The 26132-nt window shown below is 46.9% G+C and overlaps 1 protein-coding gene across 1 annotated transcript in view; it reads left to right on the top strand.

Annotated features, from left to right (window-relative positions):
• Positions 1-26132, top strand: part of CACNA1H (calcium voltage-gated channel subunit alpha1 H) — a 255797-nt gene that overhangs the window by 226061 nt on the left and 3604 nt on the right. The window contains exons 27-34 of the mRNA XM_067305989.1: positions 1179-1288; positions 2437-2570; positions 3142-3212; positions 12764-12842; positions 15020-15141; positions 15684-16022; positions 22621-22804; positions 25948-26126. Of these exons, the coding sequence (XP_067162090.1) occupies positions 1179-1288; positions 2437-2570; positions 3142-3212; positions 12764-12842; positions 15020-15141; positions 15684-16022; positions 22621-22804; positions 25948-26126 (1218 nt within the window). The remainder of the gene's footprint in view (positions 1-1178; positions 1289-2436; positions 2571-3141; positions 3213-12763; positions 12843-15019; positions 15142-15683; positions 16023-22620; positions 22805-25947; positions 26127-26132) is intronic.

Raw genomic sequence — 26132 nt, 5'->3', positions numbered from 1 at the left:
TGTTCATGTAAAACACAGCAGTGTAAATATGAGTGCAAACCATTACAAATAATACAAGAGTTTAAGCTCAGGCAGTGAGCTTTATATGAAATAGTAAATGTGCCACATTCTTTTAAGGTAGCCATTTTATTTTAGGCGCTAGAACAAAAACAGAGAGAGTAGTGCACTGAGGAATGCCATCATCTGAAAAAGTGTCAGCTCCTGTTCCCAGAAAATCAGTGCATGTTCATCCTGCATATCTGGGGTCAACAAAGCACAGCCATCACACAACTATAAAGAGAAGAGTTTTCCTGTGGTCTGAGGCATCCTCTGTCACCAAAACAAAAAAGTCTTTTTCCCATACTCTATTGTCTTTTTATTTCCAATTGTGACTGTTTTGATATTCATTGTTGTCATTTTTTTTATTTGCAAGAGACTTATACTACATTTAACTAAATTTAATTTCCCTCCCTCCTCTCCCCAAATCCCTACCCAATGAAAAAAGCTGTTTTACTCTGCAACTATCTATTTTAAGGTCCATGTGAGATTCTTTTGCTATTGTTGGCCTCCAATTCCAATGAAATCCATTATAAACACTCATCATCTTAGAGTATAAACACTGTGAATTCCTGACTTCCGAGAGCAGCTCTATAGAGAGAGTGAACATTGCACCAAATATGGATATTCTTTTCCCAGCACTAGAGATGTAACATTTTTCAAGAAGGCACAATTTAATCTGTCTCCAACATTATTTATTTTTCTGAGTGTGTTAAGCAAAGCCATTGTCCTAAGGATTGCCATGCTGGAATAAAGAAATGATCCATCAAGTCTTTTATTCTACCCAACCCAAGGCAGTTCAGAAGAAGTAAACTTTATTAGATGGGGAAGGGGTAGAATTTTCTTTCTGTCCCAGATCCTGAACAACTTGTGCACTGAAGCTGGAGGACTGATAGCTCTTGTCATTTTTAGCACAGCTAGTTATTACTGCTTATGAGGTTCTTGTTTGCATCGGTATCTAATCCTTTATATGAGTTTCTCTGTGTGATTTAATGCAGTGTTTTGTAACTGAGCTCTGCAAGCTAATATGACATTGCTTCTCACATTTCCGTGCTTATGCCACCCTTGTGTTTGCCAGTCCCTCTGCAGTGGATCTAGGAAATGACAGCTTGGGCTGGACTAACTGGCGCCTCTCTTTTCAGTCCCTGGATGAAGCTCTGAAGTACTGCAACTATGTGTTCACCATAGTTTTTGTGTTCGAGGCAGTTCTGAAGTTGGTGGCATTTGGTTTTCGAAGGTTCTTTAAGGACAGGTGAGAGTGTTTTAAACTCCTTTGCATTTGGGATATAGCTGTACTGACCCAGTTTAGAAGCCAGATGCTGGGTAAATGTAGCATCACTGTACCAGTAGTACCGCATGCTGTGTGCAAGGAATTGCAAAGGGCTGTCTCTCCATGGGTGCAAACTTCATAGTGTAGGAGCTAAAAGTCCTAAGAATTGCTGTTCCTGCTTTGCAGAGGTTATTCAGGGAATCTTACAAAACTGTAGATTAAGGTTCCTTACCTCATGAACTGCCACTCTGCCAGGTGCAACTTGCTCAGCCTAGAGGTCTAGGCAAGCCGTCCGCATCAATCCAGACCTCAAAAGAGTAGTCATGGCAACCTAAAGTCATGGAGCCCCATAGAAGAAGTGTCCTTTGAAGTCCAAACCAGTCTTTTGATAGGCTGCTGGCTTTGTAAATCCCTTAGCAAAGACAGAGGTAGTTGTGTTGGCAGCCCTACTGCCTTCAGATCCCAGCTACTGAGACCCACAGATTTCATTCTGCTGCACGTTCAGCCAGGAGCCAATGTGTGCGAGAACACACTGTGGTTTGGAGACCTGCTGGAGAGCAGAGTGAGGTCAGACACTTTTCCACACAGTCCTGGAAACCAGCTCGTTTGCCTCATATATTGTGACTGGATGGTTGGAAACTGCCATGAACAATATGGCTTATTAGAGAAATTGCTTAGGAAAGGCACTCAGTTTCTTCACACCTTATTGGCTTTCCAGTGCTGGTGTGGAAGGTCCTCTGAAAGAGTTAGCCTATAAACCCGTAAAGACACTCAAGCAGAGTAACTCGAGATAGGGGATGTAACACGGGAGCAGCTGGTCTCTCTAGCCCAGTATCCTGTGTCTGAGAGTGGCTCTAAGTGGATGTCAGGGGAGGATGATAGGGACAGGGAAATAGAATAAGATGCCAGCCTACAGCAGTGTGTGGCTCAGAAACTCTCTGTGCCAGCTGCAGTAAGTTGATTTTGTACTGCCTAGAATGGAGGATCATTGGCCCAGGTAAGAGACAGGAGAGGGTTTGGGATTTGCCTGTGATTGTTATTAACAGACAGTTCTCTACTCCTGGGCATCTTTTTAGGCTGTCTATCCATGTTGGATTTTCCTTTTTGTCCTTTCTTTCTTTATCTGTTAGGTGGAATCAGCTGGATTTGGCCATAGTTCTTTTATCAATTGTGGGAATCACGCTGGAGGAGATTGAGATGAATGCTGCACTGCCCATCAATCCCACAATAATACGCATCATGCGGGTGCTGAGAATAGCCAGAGGTAAGGCTCGCTCTGTAGGTCTTCAGCTGCTCCTCCAGACACGTCAGGGAACAGTTTGGCCATTTGTTCTTCTAGTCCTGCTGTTTCAGTTAGATTTGAGAACAGTTATGAGATGAGGCTGCAGAATGTTGATGCAGAAACAAGCTAGGTGGGATTTCATTGACGTTTCAAGAGGGATCTCAGATTGGTCTCCAATTCAAACCTAGGATCCCAGACCTTTTATACTGATACCAAACAAGAGCAGGAACCAGTAGAGAAGGGAGGATCAGAGCTTGCGATGATGCTCTTCCCTGAGGAAACGTCTCCCCATCACGCTCTCATTTTCTTGCTAGGACATACTGGAGTTTTTGTGGCTTCTCTTTTACTGAAGTTCTTAATATCAGTTGGTGAGGGATGGAGTCAGGATACTTAGATGTTTATGGGCCTTGCAGGATGCAGTGAGCTTGCCGTATGTGTGAAAGGATGCAAGAGAGATGTGAACCCTCCCTACAGGAACTGAATTAGGTTTTCTTTATGGTTTTGCTTGAGATATATCCCATCCCCACTGACTAGGTTCTGGTTCTCATTGTAGTGCTGAAACTGCTTAAAATGGCCACTGGGATGCGAGCTCTCCTGGACACAGTGGTGCAGGCGCTTCCCCAGGTAAGCCCCCAGACTTGATTCGTGCCCAGTTTGTTCCCCTTGGTGGACTGTGCCTTTTGGGACTGGGGACAGCTCTGTGCCACTGCATTAGGTGCGCATGGGAAGCTACCTGGCAAGAACATCAGCTTTCTCCACTGCCACCAGTGCCTTGGTAGAGGGGTTGTGCAGAGTAAATCCTGCCCACATAGTCTGTGTTAGGTGGGAGAAACAAAATGATGGAAAAGGAATTAACAGAGAGCTAAGTGCTGTAGGCAGAGCTCTTCTAAAACACAGAATTCACTGGGGAGGTCAAGAAACACCAGGATAGACAGAGAAAGCTGTTGGTGAAAGCACTGGAAGTCAACAGCTTCCAGCTCAGCAGTTTTCTTTGTGAGGCAGAAGCAGCTACGTTTATTGACACTTATTGACAGAGGAGTTGCAGACTTTAAAAGCCAAATAGAGGAGGCATTTCTGAAAGTTAAAACCTTGAAGTGGGGTTTCAAATCACTGTATTCTCATGAGCTGCAAGAGGAACAATGATGCTGCCAGTCGTAATGATGTTTGATAGGATCCTTCAAATGCTCAGTTCCTGGGACCATTTTTTATGTATCAATTACTTCATTTGAAAAAAGAAAGAAATGTTTTGCTGACTTGTACTTTCCCCCCAAAAGATCTAAGGCGTATCAGAAGAATTACAAGTAGTTTAGGGTTTCTCTGGTTTTCTTATATCGTATGATATTTAAGCTATATTCTGCTAGTTTGTGGGTTTGGTGATCAGATTCCTAATCTTTCAATGCTCAGAGTTAGCCCAGCTGCCTACATAGTCCTATTTTGTATCACCAGGATCATGTATCCCGTGCCAGACAGTACTGGAGGTGGGGAAAGGGACTGCAGACTTGCCTTCCCATTGCCCGGGCTCTTGTAGACTCATTCACCCCTGTATAAAACAGGGTGAAGATGCTCTGAGATAGAAAGGAAACATTTAATGCTACACATTGCCCAGAAGTAAGTGCCAACATGAGGTGCAAGGGAACTCCTGCAGCATTCTCCTGGGAGCTGGCAATTCAGAAGTAGCAATCCTGGGATCTGCAAAGATGGACAGGCAAATCCTTAGTTTTGAACCCCTGCGAGCTATCCCACAGCTGAGTTGTTGGAAGGGACTGCATGAGTGAGCCTGCTCCATTTGGTGTAAAAGCCAGTTACATGCCAGTATAGTGTGCCCTGGGATGGACTCGGCCATGCTGGGAGACGGCAGCACACAGCCGGGGCAATCCCGTCCTGAGCAGTTGCAGCTCTCCACAGAGGGATCGTGTTGCAAAGGCGTGATGGTAGCACTCCAGCTGGGCCAGAAATATGTGCCATGTAGACATCTATTGCGGAATAAGAGTGGCCCTATGGGAAGTAGTACAGCTACTATATATAATATCCAAACACACCTCTACAAGTTAATTGCTGAGTGCAAAGACGACCACAGTCTATTCAAAATGGCCTGGGAAACAAGGGGAATTTCTTTTTCTTGGAAAGGCACATTTACTTTTCATCACTGCCATAAAGATGTTTCTAATCTAAGACATTTGCCTTTTGGTATTCAGATTTCCTTTTCAGTGAAGGATTTTGGCTGAGACTAAAGCATGGAATTTACCAACTTGACCCCTGTTTTGGCATTTCAAAAAAGTAGTTGACTTGTGTCTATTATTTTTCTTTCGAAAGCATTGTGATTACAGAGCATATTTTCTCTCTCTCCTTGTTTTTTCCCCCCAAACAATAGGGTGGCTGGAAGCCAGTTTCTTTGTTTCCTTGGGGTGTTTTTGCAGTTAGCATTCAAACCAAAGTCTCTTCTAAAGGGAAGTCCCCAGAGATCTTCCAAGCAGATCTTGTGTGGATAAAAATGCCATTTTGCCCTCCAGTGCAATTCAGAAAACAAGGAGGAAAGTTTGGGGAGACCTGTCCCACATCAAAAGCTACAGCTTTCATTTCAAAGGCAGGGGAAGAGTTCCTATCCCACTTAATTAAGGAGCCTAAAACCATAGTTAGAAAAACTTCATTGAATGTGTCTGCTAAGTGACAAGAAAAATGAATTCCACGTTTATCCATGAAATTTTGGGAGAAAATTCTTTGTCTGGAGTATGTTGAATGTCCATTTATGGCCTTAGCTTAGTAAGGTATTGTCATTACGATACACTTTTTTTCTTTCTCTTTTTGATGATTTCCATCAGCTTCCTATTTGTTTTTATTCAGCAGTAGAGATAGCTTGAGGTACACCTAGAGAACCAACTATCCCTAAATGTGGGGGATGTCAGCATTCCGATCCAAGATCAAAGTTGTCATGACACAGGCTTAGTCTCCTCTCCTGGAACTTCAGGCTGACCTTGAGTTTCTGTTTCAGTGCAGGAAGAATTCCTACCCTACTGCAGCCTCCTTATCTGATAACCTGCTGTCTACCAGTTCACAGATGTCTTCTCTTCCACCAGATTTCTGAAAAAAAATGAGATTTGGAGTAGAAAAAATGAGGAGAGGCAAGAGAGACAGAAAGGACAGTCAGGGACAGAACTCAAAACAGCACCTTCTTTGCATTCCACCTCCATACCCTCTTAGCCCCAGCAAAGATTGGGCCTAGCTTGAATCAATCATCATGTTGTTGGCACAGGATATCTGTGCTTGTGCAGTGATGACTTTTTTACCCACTACTGTGCAGTCTCAAGGCAGCATCTCCTTTTTAAAGAGAAATCTGAGTTTTCCAATTTCACAGCTGGACTGACCAAGAGGCTGAACTGGTAGTGTGGCCAGGGTCACCTAGAAAGGCACTGCCAACCTCAGCTCTGAATCATGGCATACTGTTTTAGAAGATGAAAGCAACCTGTGATGGAGTCCAAAGTATCAAGTACTGAAATCTGAGACACTGGTGTAAACTTGAAATAGATCCACTGCTTTAAACTGAGCAGCTAAAAACAGACAGTGAGCTGGGCTAGCATGACCAAAACTGACTTCATCCCTCAGACATTGTCAGTCCCAGTTCAGCCAGTTCTGTGCTGCAGTTCACAGGCTCAGAACTCCCCTGTGACCTCGGAGGCTGGCTCCTTACATAATACAAGCCACATAGCTCAGGTCTGAACTTTAGCGTGTCTTTTAAAAGCCACCCAGTGTTGTTTTAAGAATGGGAAGTGTTAGGAAATAAGTTCTTCCAGTAGATGTTTACTCTTCTTGCTAAAAAAAAGTGGTTTTAGTCTGCATTAGTCAAGTTTGGTTTTCCATTGGATTTCATTATTCTTTTTTTTTGGGGGGGGGGGGGAATTTCTCCTTTATGGTAGTAATAAGAGATAAAATAATTTTTTACAGTCTGGCAAACAGAGGAACATTAAGCTGCTTTAGTCTCTCAGTGCAAAGCAAGTTTTCAAGACCTGTTTCCAGTTTTTCCATGTCTTTATGATCTCTGGTCCCATTAAGGCTACGTAATGAATTATACCACTCCTGTGCTTCAGCTGAATATTCTCTTGCTTATACATCTGGTGGTTGCATCAGGTTTGTAAGCAATGGCTTTTCCTTAGGACTCCCATTTGGTGGGTAATCCTTTAGTCCTTTCCAGAAGCCCTGCTTTCCCAAGTGTGCAGTTCATTCTCTGTAGCATGACCTGCACTTTACTCTTAGATTTGTGACTTTGCATTTGACTGGGCTAAAATGCTCGTTGTGTAAGTGACTCCACCATACCAAGCAGTCCGGCTCAGTTGCACAGCACTTCTAGGATCGATTGGAAATAAGAAAACTTGCAGTCAAGCTAAGCTGCCAGTGCTGTTCCTGATGGACAAGCGTAGTGAAATCCAGTCCAGTTGCCATCTCGGCTCTGCAGGGCCAGCAACAGTTAATTGTGGAACTTTCCTATCAAATCCTATCAGCAGCAATAGTGACAACCACAAAGAGAGAAAAGATTTTGGCTGGTTTTCCATGGTCCTTTTTCATGCAATGATTTTACTTTAGAAAATCTGGGGTTTTTTAAGTCTACAGAGAATGATACATTTACAGAAATAGAAGACATAGTTGAGCAGCTAAAGGGTCCTGTTTTGCAAGGCGGTCTGGTTTTTCTTCTTCTTTTTCCTCATGCTCATTCTTATACCACTCTACTTCTGTCACAATGACTCCTGATTCGCACCACTCTGACTAAGAATGAAATCCAGCCCCATCTATCTAGAAGATCTGAGTTCTTTTTCCTTCTTTTTTTTCACTTGGTCTGTAGAAGGCACATTAATTAAATGCAGGATTGTACAGTATACCTCCTTCTTGTCTTCAAAGCTTGGAACTCCCCCCAGATAAAGTCTGTGCCAAGAAAAACGTGAAGAACTCCTCGTCCCATCAGTCCCCTGAAGGACAGAGTCTGTAGTTTGCTCCTGTCCAGAGTTTAACTCTTCTTGGTGCTGCAGTTCCTGTGCTTATCAGTTTCAGCTTTTGAAGGTGTTTTTGGCATTGTCTAACAGCAGTTATGGGACATAAACAATAGCTTGCTTTTGCCAGATGCTGAAAAGCCACAGTGATTGTAAAGCACAGACAGCAAGAACAGAAATGTCTCACCAGCAAGTCCTGCAGTTGAGACTGATTCTGGAAGATGGGTAGGTGTGTGCCATGCTACATACTGGAAAACCTTGCAGAGGTGCCTGAGATATGTCAGTAGAAAAGCAGAAATCATTAGGCAAAGAAACCACCCCTCTGCTGGCTCTTAGCACTGGTCCCTGTGGGACTGAGCAGATACACAAAAGGGGGAGCTCATTCAGTTCTGCTAATGGCCTTGTGGTTGCAAAAATAAGATGATTTTAGCCTCCAAGGTTGTCAGTCTGGCCCTTTCCACTAGTCTTGGAATCCACACAGATGGCATCCATTTTCCAAGCTGACAAATGTGTCCATTTTCTCTTGGGTCTTGTGCATAAATTAGCCTGTGTTTTCCTGCTTCCAGGCTTATTGCTTTGGCTGGAGAGTGCTGGAAGGAAGACGAGGAGGACTCATGTCCTTGAAAAGGATTGGCAGAGGCTTAGTTTTATGAGAAATTGCTCTTGACAAACATCCCAGGGAGCCATGTGTATTGCCTGCATGGACAACTGAAATGCCAAGGTGTGGGGCAGTGATGCAGAAATAATTGATGTCAGAGCAGCAAGATGCACAAGAGGAGCGGTAGTATACTTCAGCCAGTTATTGCAGGAGTGGAAAGGTGGAAGATATGTCTTTCATCAGTGCCTCACCCAGAGCAGGGAGAGGTAGAGGTCAAGGCCAGCAGGCTTCAGAGAGATTTGGGTTGGATCCCACAGGCCAGCAGTGCAGTGTAGACGTGATGGTCATATCCGGGTGCTCACGATCAGTGTGGTAATAACTTGCCTGTAGCACTTGGCATCTCAGCATCCCAAGAGGCTTCCTGCAGTGGGTGAAAACCACTATCCCTGTGTCACGCACAGATGAGTAACAGAGGCACAGCAGTCCCCCAGAGAGACAACTTTGCTGACAGCAGTGTAATCTAATACAGAGGCAGACTGAGAAAAGGGAGAACTGTGCAAATCACAGTCATTATGTCCCTTTGACAGCACGACTGGCCTGGGCCCAGAAGGGAGCCTGCATCACAGCCCCTATAGCCTGACATCGGTTTGTATCACAACAACTTGCATATCAAGCTAACAACCTGGTGGAGTTGCTCTGCATCTCAGTGCCTACAGATATGGGCTTTTTCCGTAGTGACATAGATCGGAGGTCCAGCTCTGATGGCTGGACGTACAGTGGTGCTTAGCTACCGCAGTCTCACTTAGGGGGAAGCAAAAAACTAGACACAGTGCTAATGGCAGTTCTGTCTGCAATAGCCAAAGGAAACACAGCTTTCCCAGGCCACGCAGGGGCAGTGGAGGAAGGGTTTTGTCACATATGTGGAGAGGTGTGTTGATTTCCTTGTTGCTGAGCAGGTTGATTCCAGGGGTCTGCAAAGGTAGATCCCAGCTAGATCTGTGATCTGCCAAGCATACTGAGGGGAAGGGTGGTGCCTCATCACCCCAGGCTTCCCTGCTCCTCTGGGTGGGATGGAGGACTCGGCCTCTCTCCCCCCAGACACATAGACGCTTTGGCCAGCAGTGAATTAGAGCCAAGGGGCAAGGGCGTGAAGGTCCATGAATTGCAGACATTCACCAGTGACTCCATCTTCTGCTGTGGCTTCTCTGAGGTACCATAGGGCACCAAGAACACCTCCAGGATGTTCTTCACCTCTGCTTCACTCCCCACAGGCTCCAGCCTCCCCTGGACACTGGAGCCACAGCAAATGATGGATGGCCCCTGCTGCTGGAGACTGGGGGGTTGTAGTTTTCTTTGCCCAGCCAAAGGCACCCAGGCCAAGTCGGGGGGAGTTTGATGGATAAACAGAGCATGGGCCGAGCTGTTCAGGGCTGCTAGAGTGGAACCACTTCTGCAGAGGCTGCCTGGGTGACGAGCTGCCAAAGATGTGATTGCTGACCAGAGCTAGATCTCTGGTCCCTGATGGAGAGTCCAGCAGAGGCATCCCAGCCTTTGGCTGCTGGGGAAATGTGCCTGGGTGTGCTCCTTCCCCCTCCTGTTCTCATAGCAACATGATTCATGCACGATCTTTTTCTTGTCTGGTCTCAGTAGATCTCAAAGTGCTTTAGAGACATTAATTACCTCCCTGCAAGGGTATTATAAACTGGTACGTTGAGTTACAGGAGAGGAATGACTCACTCAAGGTTGCAGACGCACATACAGTCTGCTTTCTCTGCTGCTCAGCAGCCCTTGGCTGACCTCACTGCCTGCTTCCCAGCCCATCTGTGGGAACTTGCCTTCTCCGTGCTCTGGCCGTGGTGAGGGCCATGGGCTGCACAGCTTCCCTCTCATGAGAGGCACGCCTCAGTGAGCCCCGGGCAAGCACAGACAACATATTCGATCTGCCACTCACTTGTCCTGGTCCAGCACAGCCAGAAGCTGCAAAAGTAGAGCAGGTGGTTTTGCTGATGCATCTAAGCAAGAGGTGAGCCATTTTGCTCAGCCACTGTCTCTTGAGCATCAAGTGTTCTTGGGCTGCTGAGAATCTCCTGCCCTTTCCAACCCCAGGAGCCAGTCCAGCTGCCAGCATGTGTCCGTGTGAACGTTACATCTGCCGGGGAATAGTCAGGGCAGCAGGATGCTCTCATGCTTGAGCTCTGGATTTCTAGATGCAGGGTGGGATGGAGTTTGACAGTAAAGCTGGTGCCATCAGCCATCCCGTGCTGCTGTCTCCCCCATATCTCTGCCGTTTTCCATGTGGCCACGTCTCCACATCAGCGTCAGATGTTCAGTCACTTCCCAAGGGATCCTGAGCTTTGAAACTGCCCATTTGAGTGCTCTCAGTCCAGGGCAGATGTCACCTTAGACACTAGCAAACAGCACATTAGTGAACACACTGCTCTTGCATTTTTAGAGCATGCACTTGGCTTTGATACATTGAGCGTGTGCAGCAACCCTATGAATGTAAAGGAGTCTTTGAAGGACTAGTTATGAAACACGATTCAGTAATGCAAATAGTCAGCAGTCATAAACACACAATCTTGTTACAAATGCACACTAGATACTAGGCAAATTGTTTATCAACAAATGCCAGATCAGTTCAAAATTCTTGATCGTCAGTACTTCCGCATGCAAGGCTGTTATTCTTTATATATTGAGAGCTTAATAACAGTTTTCACTGGTAACCTGATAATAACTTTGATGTTAAGGTAAATTCTTTGGAATTTCATCAATGCAAAAAGTTTGCAGGTTAAGTTATTAGGTATTAAGATAACAGTAGGATATTCAGTTTATATGGTTCTTTGAAAAAAATCCAAGATCCTCTTCTGCAGTGCTACAACATCAGACTTTAATTTACGCTTAACTTAGAAAACTTGTTTATTGTTTTTATTTTCCTTCCCTTTAATTATTTGCTCATTTGCCTCCCCGGCAGGATGTGTGTGCACTTGTGTGCATGTGACTGTTTTCCAATGGGTTTTTTTTTGATTTGCAGTCATTTTGCAGACTACCTTCTAATGTCTTACAAATCATCAGTGATCCAGCAGATATGTCAGGAAACACTATTCCAGAAGACAGTACATGTAATGAAATAATCCAGAGCGGCCATCCACATCTCTGTATTATCTCTATTATTCCCTAGAGTTTGATGATAAAGTTAGTGGAATGGCAAAGCTCTACGTGTAGCAGCCAGTGTAGGCCTTACAACAGTTACAGTCGCCGCTGGATGATTTGACTATACCCATTTCTTTAATACAAAAAAGCCCTATTTCATAAGTGGTAGCTTTGTTAAAAAAGAATTTTATGATAGCAGGTATCGTACTGATCACCTTTCTAACAAAATTAGGCAGCATGGTCAAAATATCCTGCAACACAGGGACTATGCTCCCTCCCTCAAAATGGAGCATTTCGCTGCAAGATACCCCTTGAATCCCCCAGCCTGGCTACCTAAATCTTAATAGCTCATTTTTATGTAGAGATAAAATAATGCCCGTGGCACTGTGTCAGCCTGGAGAGCTTGGTTGCTCTCTCTCTGCTACAGAGCTGTAGACCCAAGGCATTTAAAAGCCACAGGACAGGTAAATGTGGCCAGAGTGGCAGGTCAGATCCACGTGGTTAGCCAGTCAGGGTTTTCTGCCCTTCGTGCTCTCTGAATCGCAAGCAGTTTCTGCTCTGCAAGGTGTATTAAAGGCTTAGAGCCCATGTAGTGATTAACTCCAGTGTGGATAATGGTAATGTTGTTATTAATAAAGCTTTGTGTTCTTTTTAGCATCATTGCTCTTCTATTACCATCCGCTCCAGCCACTTTGTAAATGCATATTAATACCTAATAGCAGTACCCAGCGCAATGTTCATACTGCAAGTTGCCAGCATCTAAGTGACGGTGTATGGCATAAGGCTTTACTTTTTAGGCATTGAAGGCTTTGCATGCCTTAATATTCGGGTAGTTCTTGTTGAGAAATATCTGTAAACATCTGTGGCAAGACAAGAAGAGCTTTACCCCTACCTTACTGGGGCACATGCTCCTTTTCTGAATGCCCTTCAGGCCAGCAAGAGCTTTGAAAACCCTCCAGGTCTTCCTGGTGGTTTGAGCCATGTCTTGTCAACGTCATGGTCTTGAAACCCTCAGCCTCCAGGCTCCAAATCTCCAACCTGGCAAGCAGAAGGAAAAGGCCCTTAAAACTCAAACTGGAGCAGCAGGTCACTTAAACTAACGTGGCACTCAAGTGGAGTGCTAAGTGCCACTGAGGCTACAGCTACTGCTTGGCCAAATTACAGATGAAGGCAGCATCCCTGTAAGTGGAGGGGGGGGGGGGGTGGGGAGGCACCATGCACAGAGGCAGCTTTGCTCCTGGGGACATCTGGTCCTTCACCCCCAGGGGAGGCTCCTCTCTGAGTCTGTTGAAGCAGAGCCATGAAAAAGGACCGGAGTATTGGAAGTCAGGGGAGACAATGATTGACCTCTGGCCACCAGTCCCTCTTTTACTTGTATGTAAAATGTGATGGAGCAATTTCATTTGTGACCTCAACTTGCCTGACCCTTGTTCTGCTTTCTTCTTGTGTAGGTAGGGAACCTTGGCCTTCTTTTTATGCTCCTGTTTTTTATCTATGCTGCCCTGGGAGTGGAATTGTTTGGCAAGCTAGGTGAGTAATGTGCCTGACACAATTTATTTCATCCGGTTGATATTTATTTGGTATCTAAGCTGTTGCCTTTCTTTTCTCTCTCATTCTTGGGCCTTCCTTAGCTTCACAGCTCGCACTCTAAAGATTAAAGCTTTCTCTTGATCTCAGGGTCACAGATGACACATGAGGATGTAATACAGAACCTGTCTAATGTGCACACACACACTTTTAGAGCTTTGACCAACACCACCCTTGGCTGTAGAGAAGCTATTTACTGTTTAAATATAATTGTCCAGCATGGATATGTTCACAAAGATGGAAGTTTGCTACTTAAGACAGCACATGAGTCTCTAAAGCTGGATGGTAGTCAGATCCGTGTTGGAGAGATGCCACCGTAAACATGTCCCTCCTCGGAGCTTCCACCACACTCCATTAGTTTTCTGTGCTTGGCTGACATCACTCTTCCAGCTGCCGAAGTCTTGTCGGTCCGTTGTTCTTCTCAGTATCACCTTCCCCTTTCTGCATAAATCAGGAAGCATCCACTGGCTTCCTGATTGTCCAGCAGAATCATTTATTCCTCCCGCTCAAGGATACTGCAGAGCTGGTCATGAACGTGTCCACCATTCAAAAGAAAATCAGGTGGAGTCAGAGAGGAAAGACTCTGTAGCCCTACATTGCCCAGCTTCGAAGGAGACAAGTCTCCCCTCTTGCAGCCCTCTCAGTGCTCACATCCCAATTAGGGCTTCAAGAGCAACAGAAGGGCCTTTTCTCCCCGGTGATTTTATTGCTGTCATTAATCCCCTTTATGAGTCCAGCCCTCTCCTCGTATTACAAATGCCTGAAAGCAAAATATTTCTTTCAACCCAAGACAATTTATTTTTCAGTCTCCACAAATTCTGGAAAAAAAATGGTTCTGCATCCACCCCAGATGAAATACTGTGCATTTTTTATATTGCATACATAAATATATAGGTATGTATTTGTTCATCCACTGAGATGAAGAATGCCTTATTCACAGAGACACCTTCTGCTGCTCTGAATCCTTTTTGTGTTTCCATACGCACCCCTTGTTAATGCCAGCCACTGAGTAACCGTAGCGTGTGGTCAGAGATTGGAAGAGCCCTGATCTCATCTGGGGCAAGCACCCAAACTGCAGGCAGTCAGCACACCGCTTCCCTTCCCTTCCCTTCCCTTCTTTGTTTGAGAAATATTTTCTCTTCCTCTTCCAAATCACTGCTGTTAGGTCAGCCTAAGAACTGCTAATACCTCACTCCCCCCAAGGCTGGTCATTTGTGGAGGGTTTGTTGTTTTTTTTTTTGCTTTGTTTTTCCCTCCTATTTGCCTCTGAAATAAACGCCCTTGCAGGAGGCATTGCTGCCTATCCTAATGAAAGTTTAATGAGCCCATGTTTTATGGAAGGAGGGACATTTCATGTGGTCAATTTACATTCATTAGTATATTAACTCTCAGGGGGAAAAAATGTCAAATTGCTCCACTTTATTCCGGTGAAATATCCCTTATGGTGGATGTGTCTGTAAAAAATAATCAAGACAAGGAACATAATCAAGAGAGTAATAGACAAAGCATACTGTAGAGCAGTATTTATTGAGACAGCACAGCAACACCTGGCTTGTTTCTACCTCCTTTTAAATCACTTTATGCTGGCTCTGCCTGTTGGGGCAAAGTCAAGAGAATCACAGAAATGTTGGTGGAAAGGACCTCTGGAGACCCCCATTCAACCTCCCACTAGAGGCATCACCATTAGATCAGGGCAGCTGTGGCTTTGTCCGGCCAAATCTTGAAAACCTCCAAGGATGGAGCTCCCCCAGCTCTCTGGTGACCTGTCCCAGGGCTGCAGCATCCTGCAGGTAGGATATTGTCTGCTTCCACTGGGAAGAGTTTGGCTCCTTGGTCTCGGTAGCGGCTTCAGTAGTTGCAGGCTGTGGTGAGATTGTCTGTTAGCAGCCAGGGTCTTCCCTGATGCTGTGGATCACCATGATGTATCTCAGGGTCTTGCAGCCAGGTGCAGGGAGGCAGCTCTGGATACAACAGGCCACAACGTCACGGCCGTGAAGAAAGCCCAGATATCAGGTGTCCCAACTGCGTGCTGTAGATGCTGATGAACCAAAAAGGCTGAATGTAAATGAGAGCTGGCAAACCTGGCTTCACTGACCTGCTTCCACTTCTTTCTCCTGCAGACTGCAGTGAAGAAAATCCCTGCGAAGGTCTGAGCCGACACGCAACTTTCACCAACTTCGGCATGGCCTTTCTCACCCTCTTCAGGGTGTCAACAGGGGACAACTGGAATGGTATCATGAAGGTGTGTGCAATCTCTGTCTGGGTACTTCTCTCTGTCAGTAGAAACATAGAAACAGATTTTAAACAAATTTAGGCACCCCTTGTGTCAAAACAGGCCTTTAAAAACAAAGAAAGTTTCCTTTTAAAAATATCAAAATTAAACTCTTTAATTTAAAATCCGGAGGTATTTTCAAGAGATAACTTGGCATAAGTCTTGTCCAACCTGAAGCTTCATTTTTTTTTAGCATTTAAATTATACTTCTACAGCGTATAAATTAAATTTCTAAAAAATTGCCCCAGTTCTTGCGGCTGATAGGAGTAAGCGTGTGCTCTGTGCCTTTGGAACATAACACAATTCTCCTCTTTGGGTCCAGAGTTAAAGAACTGTACTGTGGATGATGTAATCCATAGGGCCCACAATTTCTTCTGTTTTGGTTGCACCCCCAAGCCGTTGTGTCTGGGATATGTTACTATGCTTTTCAGTCCTCAACAGGTTGTCTGTGAGGTTTCAGTATTCAGAGCCCCAGCTCTTTGCAATCCCCCACCTCTCCCTCTCTGTTTCAGGACACTCTCCGGGAATGCACCCGGGAAGACAAGCACTGCCTCAGTTACCTGCCTGTCATCTCTCCTGTCTACTTCGTCACCTTTGTCCTCATCGCACAGTTTGTCCTGGTCAACGTGGTGGTGGCAGTGCTGATGAAGCACTTGGAGGAGAGCAACAAGGAGGCCAAGGAGGATGCTGAGATGGATGCAGAGATCGAGCTGGAGATGTCCAGAGGAGCAACCACCTCAGCTACTGGAGGGAGCAGGGGAGGCACTGTGGCCCCGGATGGCAGGGCACCCTACAGAAGTCAGGAGACCATGAAGTCGGAGTTGGCAATGCAGGCGAAGCACCAAGCCCTGGTAACAGTTCCTGCAAGGCGTCTGCTTCTCCTCTGCTTGGGGCAGAGGGCCAGTTCCTGCCAGTCACTTCCGTGTCATCATCAGGCAGTCAGATCCAAGTGACACAGAGCCAAAGAGACAGGGCAGGGAGGGAGAAAGGCAGCTCTCCCAGCTCCTACCATGGTAGGGACGTCACCATCACCTCCATGTCTTGAGTCATCTCGGGAGGGCTCCCCAAGGTGGGAGGCCACATGGCACGTGCTCTCCACGGCTAACACTGTCCTGCCTGTCCTTGGAGGGGAGTGTTGAAAGTTCATCTCTTGCTGTTTCTAATAGGAGTCATTCAAAGTTTGTGGATTTTAAGTTCAGAAGCATAGCAGCCACACGCCCCCACCCTGTTCCCCTAGCCAACGCATCTTTCCTTGTCATTTCAGCATGGCCCACAACCCTTGGGAGGCATCTCATAAAACCCTGGGCACCCCGGCTCTGACAACCCTGTCCCGCATGGCAAGGGGTGGCATAAATTCCTTTCACACCGACACAGTAACCCCATTCAGCTTCTTTTTAATCCCACATTGGGATTTCCAGAGAAGCACTAAGTATTTCAGAAGCCCAAATCTCTCTGAATTCTGCATGTGTTGAAAATCCCAGCACACAGCTCAGAAGGGCAGTCCAGCACTGACATAAGCACGCAACTCCCCGTTGGCTCCTGCTTTGCTTAGGGCACGGCCAGTTTGGACTCGGGGAATTGTCAGACTTCCCCAGCAAGAAGCTGGAGGTCCCCGGGTTTGTTTTCCAGACACTGCCTGCTCTCTGATTTCTGTTAGGCCTCTAGAAAAATAGGGCAATCAGAAGTCAGGGGGAAGGAGAGGCGTGAGGTGATTGTCTCATCTCATGTCAGCAGCATATGATTAAGACTGAATAGAGAATTGCTTTGTGACTGTGATCACAAATAAATCTACCACAAAATCAATGGGGGATTTGAGATTAAATTACATTAAATTAGATTTTGTAAAATCCATCAGACTCTATTAAGTTAAGTAAAAAGGAATTTAGTTACATGGCAATGGGGAATTCGTTATTTGAATGTAGTTTCTAATAGAAATTTCTGCAGGAAGATGCACCACAAACAGCCAGGTTGCTTTTCTCTTTGGGGGAAGAGAGGGCACATCCTGCTGCACAGGCTCAGTCTCCTTGAGCTTTCCTGATCTGCCAGTATCTCCTGAGCAAATTAGGAGCCCTGAGCTCTTCACAGGGCTGTTCACTTTGTGTGCAGAGCCTCCTCTTAGCCATAGAAACCCCGCGGTGAGAGGTAACACGCCTCAGACAGAGAACACGGTGAGCAGACAGCTGAGTGCAGACTTCCCACTGAGGATGAGATTGCTTGAATCCAGGTGAGGATTTACAAGCCAGGGCTTCTCCTCCCCTCTGTGGCAGCGAGGCAGGAGCATCCTGCCTGGCACCATGCTCAGCAGGGCTGGATCGCGGTGATGCATCTCTGACGCGCAGGTGTTTCCAGGCAGGCCTGGGCGGCTGGCAGCTCAGTAGTGTGGTCCCCACTAGCTGCACTGAAGAGGGTGAATCCTTAGGGCTCAGTGTGGCTGATCCTGCCACTGATGGTGGGCATGGATACCCTGGAAGGTGTTACAAGACACTCTGTATTTTCTTGCCATTTCTGCAGCCTGCGTTTTCTTTTCTCTTCCTTCCTGTTCTGGCTGAATGGGGCAAGTAGGGGCAAACACAGGGGTTGAAGCGTAAGACCCAGCCTTGCTCTGCTACTGATGCTTTTTATCTCCCCAATTTTGTACCTGAAGGAGGCGCTGAGCTGTGAGAATGTGTCTTTAGCCATCCCAGACTCAGACACGCTGGAGGGGGGAGAGACTCCCATGATGGAAATCTCGTCCTTCTGCTCTGTTTCCCACCATGTCCTGACACCTTCCCACAAAACCCCAGGCCGCGAGGCTGAGGTGAATGATGCTGTGCCGTTGCTTCTGCATTGTGGCGTTGTGCTTTGGTGCTGTGCAGCTAGCGGTGGTGTGTGAATTGTCCTAAACCTGTCGCTTCACAGCCAGAACAGTCTTTTCCATCCTCTGTCCTTTGTACTGCCTTTGCGTGTTCAGTAGACAAGCAAAAAGCATGTTCTAAACGATTCTGCCAGCAGTCTTATATGGGACACAAATGAAATACTCTTTTTAGCCAAAAAAAAAAAAATCCTGCGTTTAATGTATAGTGTGATATTTAAGCAGTTTGTTTTCAAATGGTATAGCTAGAGCTGGAGGCCCGCACAGAGTCTTCTCTTGGTTTGCAGTAGAAACACAGACCAGTTTGGGTTTTTTTACTGTTACTATAAGAACTTGTTTATAGTGTAGTATCGAGGAGACAGGAAGGCGTAAGTAAATCAACACACATTGTCACAGCCTGGGCGCTGCAGGCTCTGTGGATCTGTGAGATGACAGTCAGTGTCCTGGTTTACCCACCATACACAACCTTGTGGCAGGCTTTCAGCTAGTAGCGGAGCCATGGATTCAGGAGCTGCTCTGGGGAGATCACCCAGCAGACCGGACGGGCTGGAAGCCCCCCTGCTCACTGCCTCCTCTATGCACCACGGGCCGGTGCCCGTTCACATCACGTAAGGGTATTGCGTAGATTTGCCCTGCTGCCTTACAACGCCCTTCGGCCCTGCCCTCCTTGGGCAAATCAGCTCCAGATGTCCTCAGATGGGCACGAGAACATGCTCTCAGCCTCAGACATGCACCAAGGAGGGCCGGTGAGTCACATCGAGCCACAGTCTCTCCTGCACGCTGAGAAAGAAATGACCTTTGAAGCATGTGCTAACAGCAGGCGATTTCCTGCACTGATGGTCTTTGCTTCCAGTCTTTTTCCTTCAAAACCAGGGTCAGTTTGGGGCCACCACCAGGTGAGCAGACCTTGATGTGAGCCTCCCAGCAGGGTGGTCTCTGCAGTCAGCCCAGGGCAGCTGGAGGGGCCTGTTGAAGTGGATCAGCAGCTGCCCCAAGGGGGCACTTCTGGCTGTCCCATCACATTGCCACATGAAAGGCAGCATGGCATCACGTCTGCGCTGGCTGCTGCACTTCATCTTTGGATGCCCTTTGGAGCAGCCTGGTGAACATTTCCTTTCCATCTCTTCCTTCACTTGTCCTGCCTCCCAGAGACCCCTTCCCTGGCTGAAGGTGCTGTTACCACTCAAGCTTGCTCTTGCTGTGGCCTTACAGAAACAAATGCATGTCCCCACAGGAGTGACCCTCTCCCAGCTCTCAGCTGATGGGGAGCTCTCAGGACATGCCTGGAACATGCCCACCCTAAATCAAGAAGCTACGGAGTTGGCCACCATCATTTGGCATTGAAAGTGAATGAGCCTGGAAGAGGGAGCTAGAGGCTACGTAGCACTTTGCCTAGAAGATGTGCATGCTGCAAGGGAGAGCACATTTGCTGTGATCAAAGAGAACATGCGGCAGCCACCCAGCATTAATCTGCTTTACAGCTGGGCTGTTTTCCCCTTTATTTCTGATTTCTATCATGACTCAAGGCACCTAGCAAGTATCTAGCCAGATCTCCAAGCAAATTCTGCGCTCAGATTCAGCTCTTGATGTCCAAGCAGGTTTTCCCTGTGCAAGAAAGGGAGCGAGCCAAATGAAGGAATAATCCACAAAGAAGTGCCTCTTCGTAGCTCCGCAGGGTGTCTGTTAGCTTCACCACCTGGAGACTGAGGGGCTTTGTGTTAGCATCAAAAGGAGAACACAGCAAAAGGCATCCTTCAGAGACAGGCAATAACTGGGACTTTGTAAATGCAACTGCAAGGGGTCCCAGGGTTTCTTCTGTCAGAGCAGAGAGTTTGTTATCTCTGTGGGGACCAACAGAAGCGACCCCTTATGCCACCGGAATTGGCCTGTGCAGGAGCATGCACCGTTGGCACGCACAGGCCGAGATTTATCTCCTGCCCTTGTTCACCTTCTCCCTTCCCCATCACGGAGGCTGCGGGAGGCGGCTGAGCTCACTCGCAGTGCTGGAGACGCACGCCTTTGGCAAGGACGGGCGAGAGGGGTCAGGAGGAGCCCTTCCTCCGGGAATTATGCCCATAGCTTGTTTGCAGGCTGTTGGCTCCAGACCTCTGAGGAGTAACAGCATTCCCCGTTCCAGAATATCCTGCAAATCTCCTTTGCTTACAGAGTAACTTCTGACTCTTTAATCACCCAGGAAGGGTCGTGTCCTGCTGAGGTATTTGCAGGATCATTTTTCTTGTGTTCCCTCTGCACCAGAGCAAAATCAGAGCTCCAATAGATTATTGATTCCCAGGCACAGGAGCTTGGCTCACTGATTTAAGAGGCTTAACTGAGGTCTCTGAGCTGCATCACTAAGGCCCTCTGCAGTCAATTTATTGCCTTTCTGCTCGGCCTGAGAGGGGTCCCACAGCAAGCAGACTCCCACCTTGCACATCTCTGTCCAGGTGCCTGGGATGCTCCCTGCCTCGAAGGGGGACACCAGCCCCCTCGCTGCCGCCGTGGGTTGGCGCCAGCATGCAGCATTCACCAAAGGCAGTCCCAGCAGTGCCGGTCCAGGTTGGACATTCATGGGATTTGAGGGAGCTGCATTGATTTCCCAGGGCACGGGATCAGGCTCCTGAGTGCATCAGGCTTTTTCCCACCAAGCAGGAGTTTTGGTGTGTCCCCAAATTCTCCAGTTTGTCGAGAGCAGCACACCAAGTGTGAGCCAACAAGCTTCTTGCACATGCCTAATATTTCCATGGTTCAAAGTATTTCTAATAGTGCCTTTGAAACCTTCAGAAATTTGCCTGAGTCCCTAGGTTAATTGGATCTCAGTAAGTGAAATCTTAAAAATCACAGTTGCTTATGTCAAGAGGAGATTTTTGTTCACTTGTCCCAGCCAGCAAAGAGCATTTCAAAAGCCTGTAAACAGGAACTGAGATTTGATAGAAAAATACTATGATTCTTCTGTTAGACTGCTGAAAAAGGGGAACAAGGCCTTTTTTCCCCTTTGTGGCAGCAGGGTTTTAACGATTGCCCGTCTGTATTCGGCTCAGGTGTTGCGAAGCTGATAGCTTATTAGTTGTGATGGCCAAAGGCCAACTGGCACAGCCCACATTGCTGATGCATTCATATAGTAGATGAAAGCTCTGGGTTGCACCCATAGGTCTGCTGGGCAAGTCTACAGTTAGCACTTGATGCCAACTACCTGTAAATAACTGCTGCTGATCCCCCTGTCTTCGCAACCAAGTTCAATGGGGTAGAAGCATCAAGTAAGTTGTCTCAGGATGTGTTTCTTTAGGGAATCTGAGGAGAGAAATTCGTGAATCAGGAATGCATGGAAAAAACAGATTTAACCAGATCCTTGGTGACCTCCAAACTATCCAGCGAGAGATCTCAGGCCCAGATTTTGCTAGCACAGAGGGAAAACAGCCTGGTGGAGCAAAGCAAAATACATATAATTTAAGACATGCAGCTGGGAAAATGTTTTCAATCAGTCACCGGGAGGCTGACGTTAAAAGAGAACTAGAGCGATTAGTCGTACTTTAGATAACTTGGTAAATCGTGAGGGGAATGTGTCTAGAACTAAAACCTTGGGGCAGGGTGCCAGGTTGCAGATCCTGTTCCACGGGCTCGCACTCCTCCATACACTTGGCCGCGTCGCGGTACCTCCTCTCACGGCTGCTCCATCAGCAAACCATCATTTGAGTCCCTAAAGCTTTCTGAACCCCCAGGATAAATGTGCTGTGAGACGTGTGCTGTTGAGGTGACCTCGCAGAAGTGAGGAGGGCCTCAGAGAAGGAGTGAGGGGACAGGCGCTTTGGAGGGGGTTAAGGTCCATGATGAGTCATGCTCTGTCTGGCCACTTCCAGCTGGACCCCTGTTGGACAGCCACACACAGAGACATAAAAATCCCTTATCTATCCTGGTGGAGACTCCACACCCACATGTGTGCTGCTGTGCTGTGCCATCTTCTCCTTCCCTCTGCCTCCCACCATGTGGCTGCCTTCTCCTGGGGTCAGTGGTGCCCAAAATGCTCCGTGTTGTAGGAGAGAGGCCTGGTGTTTGCAGAGGTGTTAATGTGGGTGTATGTTTACATGTCTGCCCATGTATGTGTGTGTGCTGGGGGGATAATACATGAATTTTCAGAAACGCTTGGTACCCTCAGTCAGCGTGGCCTGAGACTGGCCATTTGGCCATCTCTCCCAGAGCGGCTCTGAGAGCAAGGGGTCGTTGCCACACAGGCCGGGCCGCTCGCTGAAAACACCCCCTGGAAAATCAGAACGTAACTGTGAGAATTGCTGGCTTTCTCATGTGTGTAGAGGGTCAGTCCCATTTTCCTGGACCTTGTTTTCTCTCTGCATTGTCCAAGAGTCAGCTCTGTGGTTGGTCATCGATGCCTTGTTTTACCCAAGCCACAACTTGAGCTCTTTACTAAGCTACTGCAAAGTAGCTTCGTTTCCTGTTGCAGTCACCAGGACTACAACTCTCTGTAAGATGCCAAAAGGAACATCTGCACAAGGTCTTAAAGCAAAAAGCAGACAAGAAGGAAATTGCCATAAATTCACCACCAAGATGCTGAATGACCCATATTTCCTTCTCTCCTTGCTTTGCAGGGCGGTGCAGCCTGTCTGCGGCCCCAGGACTCCCAGAACCTGCTGACGGTCCGCAAGATCTCCGTTTCCCGGATGCACTCCTTGCCCAATGACAGCTACATGTTCCGCCCTGTGATGCCAGCAAAAGCCCCTTTCCCCCTCCACGAGGTGGAGATGGAGACGTATCCCTGCAAATCCCAAAGAGGTACCATTCCTGGAGTGTCCCCTTCCTCCTCGTGCGGCACTAGCCAAACCCTCAGGGCAGCAGGTACAACAGCTCCACACCTGCACACAGGCCGGTTGGATGGGAAGGGAAGGCATGCAACCCACGCTGACCATGGGGTGAGCCAGGGCTTGCTGTGTTTGGTTTGGTGCCATGCACAGGACTGCAGTTTCCCACGCACTGCAAAATTTTGTGTTTTCATCACATAACTGCATTTTCTCAGGAAAAAGCTGGTGGTTTGGTTGTTTGATTGGGGAAGGTTGGGACACCCAAGCAATATGAGAGGCATAGAGAACAAGCTCTTAGCCGAACAAAAGGATATTAACTGCACATTTCTTCTGAAGTGATCAGCCATGACATCATGAATACAAATCAATAAAATCAGCATGAATAAATTCTGGAGTCGGTATTACTTCCTGACAGAGCTCCTTTACAGCTATTGTTTCAGGCAGTCTTCAGTCTCAGAGCAGTATCTTTTTAGCACAATATGTTGAGTTCACAGATGAGGGAGTTTCTTTGGGAGCATAAAGATTAGAAACCACTCTCCAGTGCCTCCGTAGCTTGGCCCTATAATGAGTCTTGTGGAGAGACCCCGCAACCGGGGAATCGCATGCTACGCAGAGGCTTTGAGTATACATTTACACAACTGCATCCAAATACATTTCCCCTAAAATGCCTTTCTCTCTGCTTTGTTATGTGAGTTGATTTGAAGGAGAAATCAATAAGAAAGAAAATATCTGCCTCCCTAAAAGCACATGTGCTTCTTGAGTGGCTCCCAAGAACTTACCAGCCTGGTTTCCTTTCATTCAATGTTGTTTGAAATGCAAGAGCTGCTTCGACAGATGAGTAGTGGGTTTGCAAAGCCTGGTGGGACTGGCAAGATCTGCTCTGGTTTCCTTGGGTGAAGTAACTCTATATTTGTTAAAACTCTCTGGATACCAGTTAGTGTTCTCTGCTCAGTATTTATTATTATTTCACCTGCAAATTCTTTGCTAAGCAAAGAAAACAGAGGTTGAGTTTCATGGCTGGACTACTGGGGATGATTTTCATCTCTGTAGCGGGTGTAAATCAGGATTTATACTAGTATAAAACTGCTGTGATGCTGGCAGGGGTGGGTAGAACTGACCAAGAATTTTCTCATCTTTCCCAAATTTCTCTCCAAGGAAACTTGAGAAATGGCTATAATGGGGGACTAATTTTTTCTGACCTGGTAGATGCACCTGGTCAGCATCACCTAGAGCTGTGCTACTCCTGACCATGCCAAATTCCCATCTAAGTGACCTTCCCACAAGTTACAGTGAAAGTAAAACTAAGCATGTACGGAGACTAGAATTAGCATTTGTACTTTCATGGACTTTTCAATGTCATTTAAGGATGTCTGGTCTTCTCCCAATATTTTGATGTCTACACAGTGAAAATATTGTGAGATGACCAGTTCTTATGTTATTTTGGTCTTAGACACAGTTCCCTGATTTATTAGAAAAACAAGAGGAAAATATACAAATCCTGAGGTATTTGGCTTCTTTCAGTGTTCCTGACTGTGCAATTTGGAGGGCTTTTTGGTTTCATATATGAGAGCTAGATGGAAAGCTTCCAACAGAGGGAAATTCCAACTGAGGATGGGGAGGAGAGCGGAGGGCTTTGATTTTATGACAATGTTTGTGACAAGTTTTATGACAAATTTTTTTTCTGCATCATAAAAAACATTTCGTAAAGCTTGGATTGGTACATGGATGGTACAGACTCAGACTGTTACTCTGGCTATTGGAGAGCCCAGAAATGAAATAGGAAGAAGTGGGGCAGGTGGGGGGTGGGAACCTCGCTCTTCTGCTGTTTCTGTGGTGTTCTGCAGAAAAGCTCCAAAAGAAAAATGATTAAACGCTAAATTTTCTCTCTTCCCTATGACAAATCTCTTTCTGAAATGCAACTGCAAACTGTCTGGATGGCTTTTGTCACAGGTTCAAGTTCCCTGACCTCTGGGCGAGATCTCTTGAAGTGATGGATAGCTGTGTTTTTAACATGGAGCAGCAATGTAGAAACAGACGTTGGGTTTCGAGCTAATGACCACAATAAATCCTACAGCCAAAAAAAAAAAGAGCTCTTTCAAACACAGCAGAACTGCAGTAAAGCAGCACTGCAAAGGGGCTGAGTGGAGGGATTGCCTTTAGACTAAGCCAGGGGACTGGGAGCCTTCAGGAAGAGAGCGATTCCTGCCTGATGCGTGAGCTCAGGGAGTATCAAAGCACTTGAAGTGGTCTCCATGCTGCTGATCACATCACGTTCAGTCAAGGTCTGACCAAGGTGGAGAGACAACAGCAGTAGTGTGCTGGTCGAAAGGGAAAACTGCCCTACGCATACTAGCAGTGAGCATCCTCCAGGAGAAGTCAGTGGTGGGGTGCCCTCTGCCTTTGCAAGGCTCCAGGTTGGAGCTGTAAGTCGAGCTCTGGAGGCTCTGAGGAAGCTGAGTGATGCTCTTACTGCCTCCAAGGCATTTGCAGCAGAGCAGTGTAAGGTTGCAAGCCAGTCACTGGCAGTGCTGCAAAGAGATCTCAGGCGTCCTGACTGAGAGGCTCCTGGCCCAGCCACCAGACTTCTCCTGATCCACATTCTTCAAACGGGCCATGTCCTTCTGCAGATCCAACCTGAGGCAGTGCTATAGGGAAAGCGGCAATTACAGGGTTTCAAATGCAACCCCACATCGTGCCCTGAATTTGCTGCCATATGCTCCGGGTGGCCGTCCATCCATCCACCCAGAACATCATAGCAGCTGCAAGAGAAGATCCCTATCGTCTGAAATAAATAGAAAATAGACACTCCTAGGGATATGATGTTTTTAACGGGCAGTATGCCAGAGGGCAGAGCCAAGTGCAATGCAGCCAAATTGCAGAGGAGACTTTATTTGTAACCTTCCTACCATTCATGAGATATGGCCTAGCATTTAAAGTAGGAGATTGGACAAGGGAGGTTTTAATCCAGGTACTGACCAAGGCTTATGGTGAGGTGTGAAATGTCAGCAGGCCTGGATAGGCTTTTTCTTTCCCCTCTCAGTGGGCACCGGTTCTACCTCAAAACTTCACAGCCACCACAAAAGTGGTGGTGGTGACTGTTCTCTCTCTGTTTCCTAGGGTCCATCACCTCCATCCGCTCCCAGCCCGTGGGAACGTGTTCCTCTCTGAGAGTCCCAACAGAGTCCTTCCAGCTGGCTGCTCGTTCTCCCAACCATGAAGGCCGCCACCGGTGGAAGATCCTTCCCCCACATGTCATACCTCGATCTCCTACTCTCAACAAGCTGCTGTGCAGACAGGTAAGA

Source organism: Apteryx mantelli, chromosome 16 (genome assembly GCF_036417845.1).
Source record: "Apteryx mantelli isolate bAptMan1 chromosome 16, bAptMan1.hap1, whole genome shotgun sequence".
Taxonomy (NCBI): Eukaryota; Metazoa; Chordata; class Aves; order Apterygiformes; family Apterygidae; genus Apteryx; species Apteryx mantelli.
This window is presented reverse-complemented; position numbering and strand designations above follow the sequence as displayed.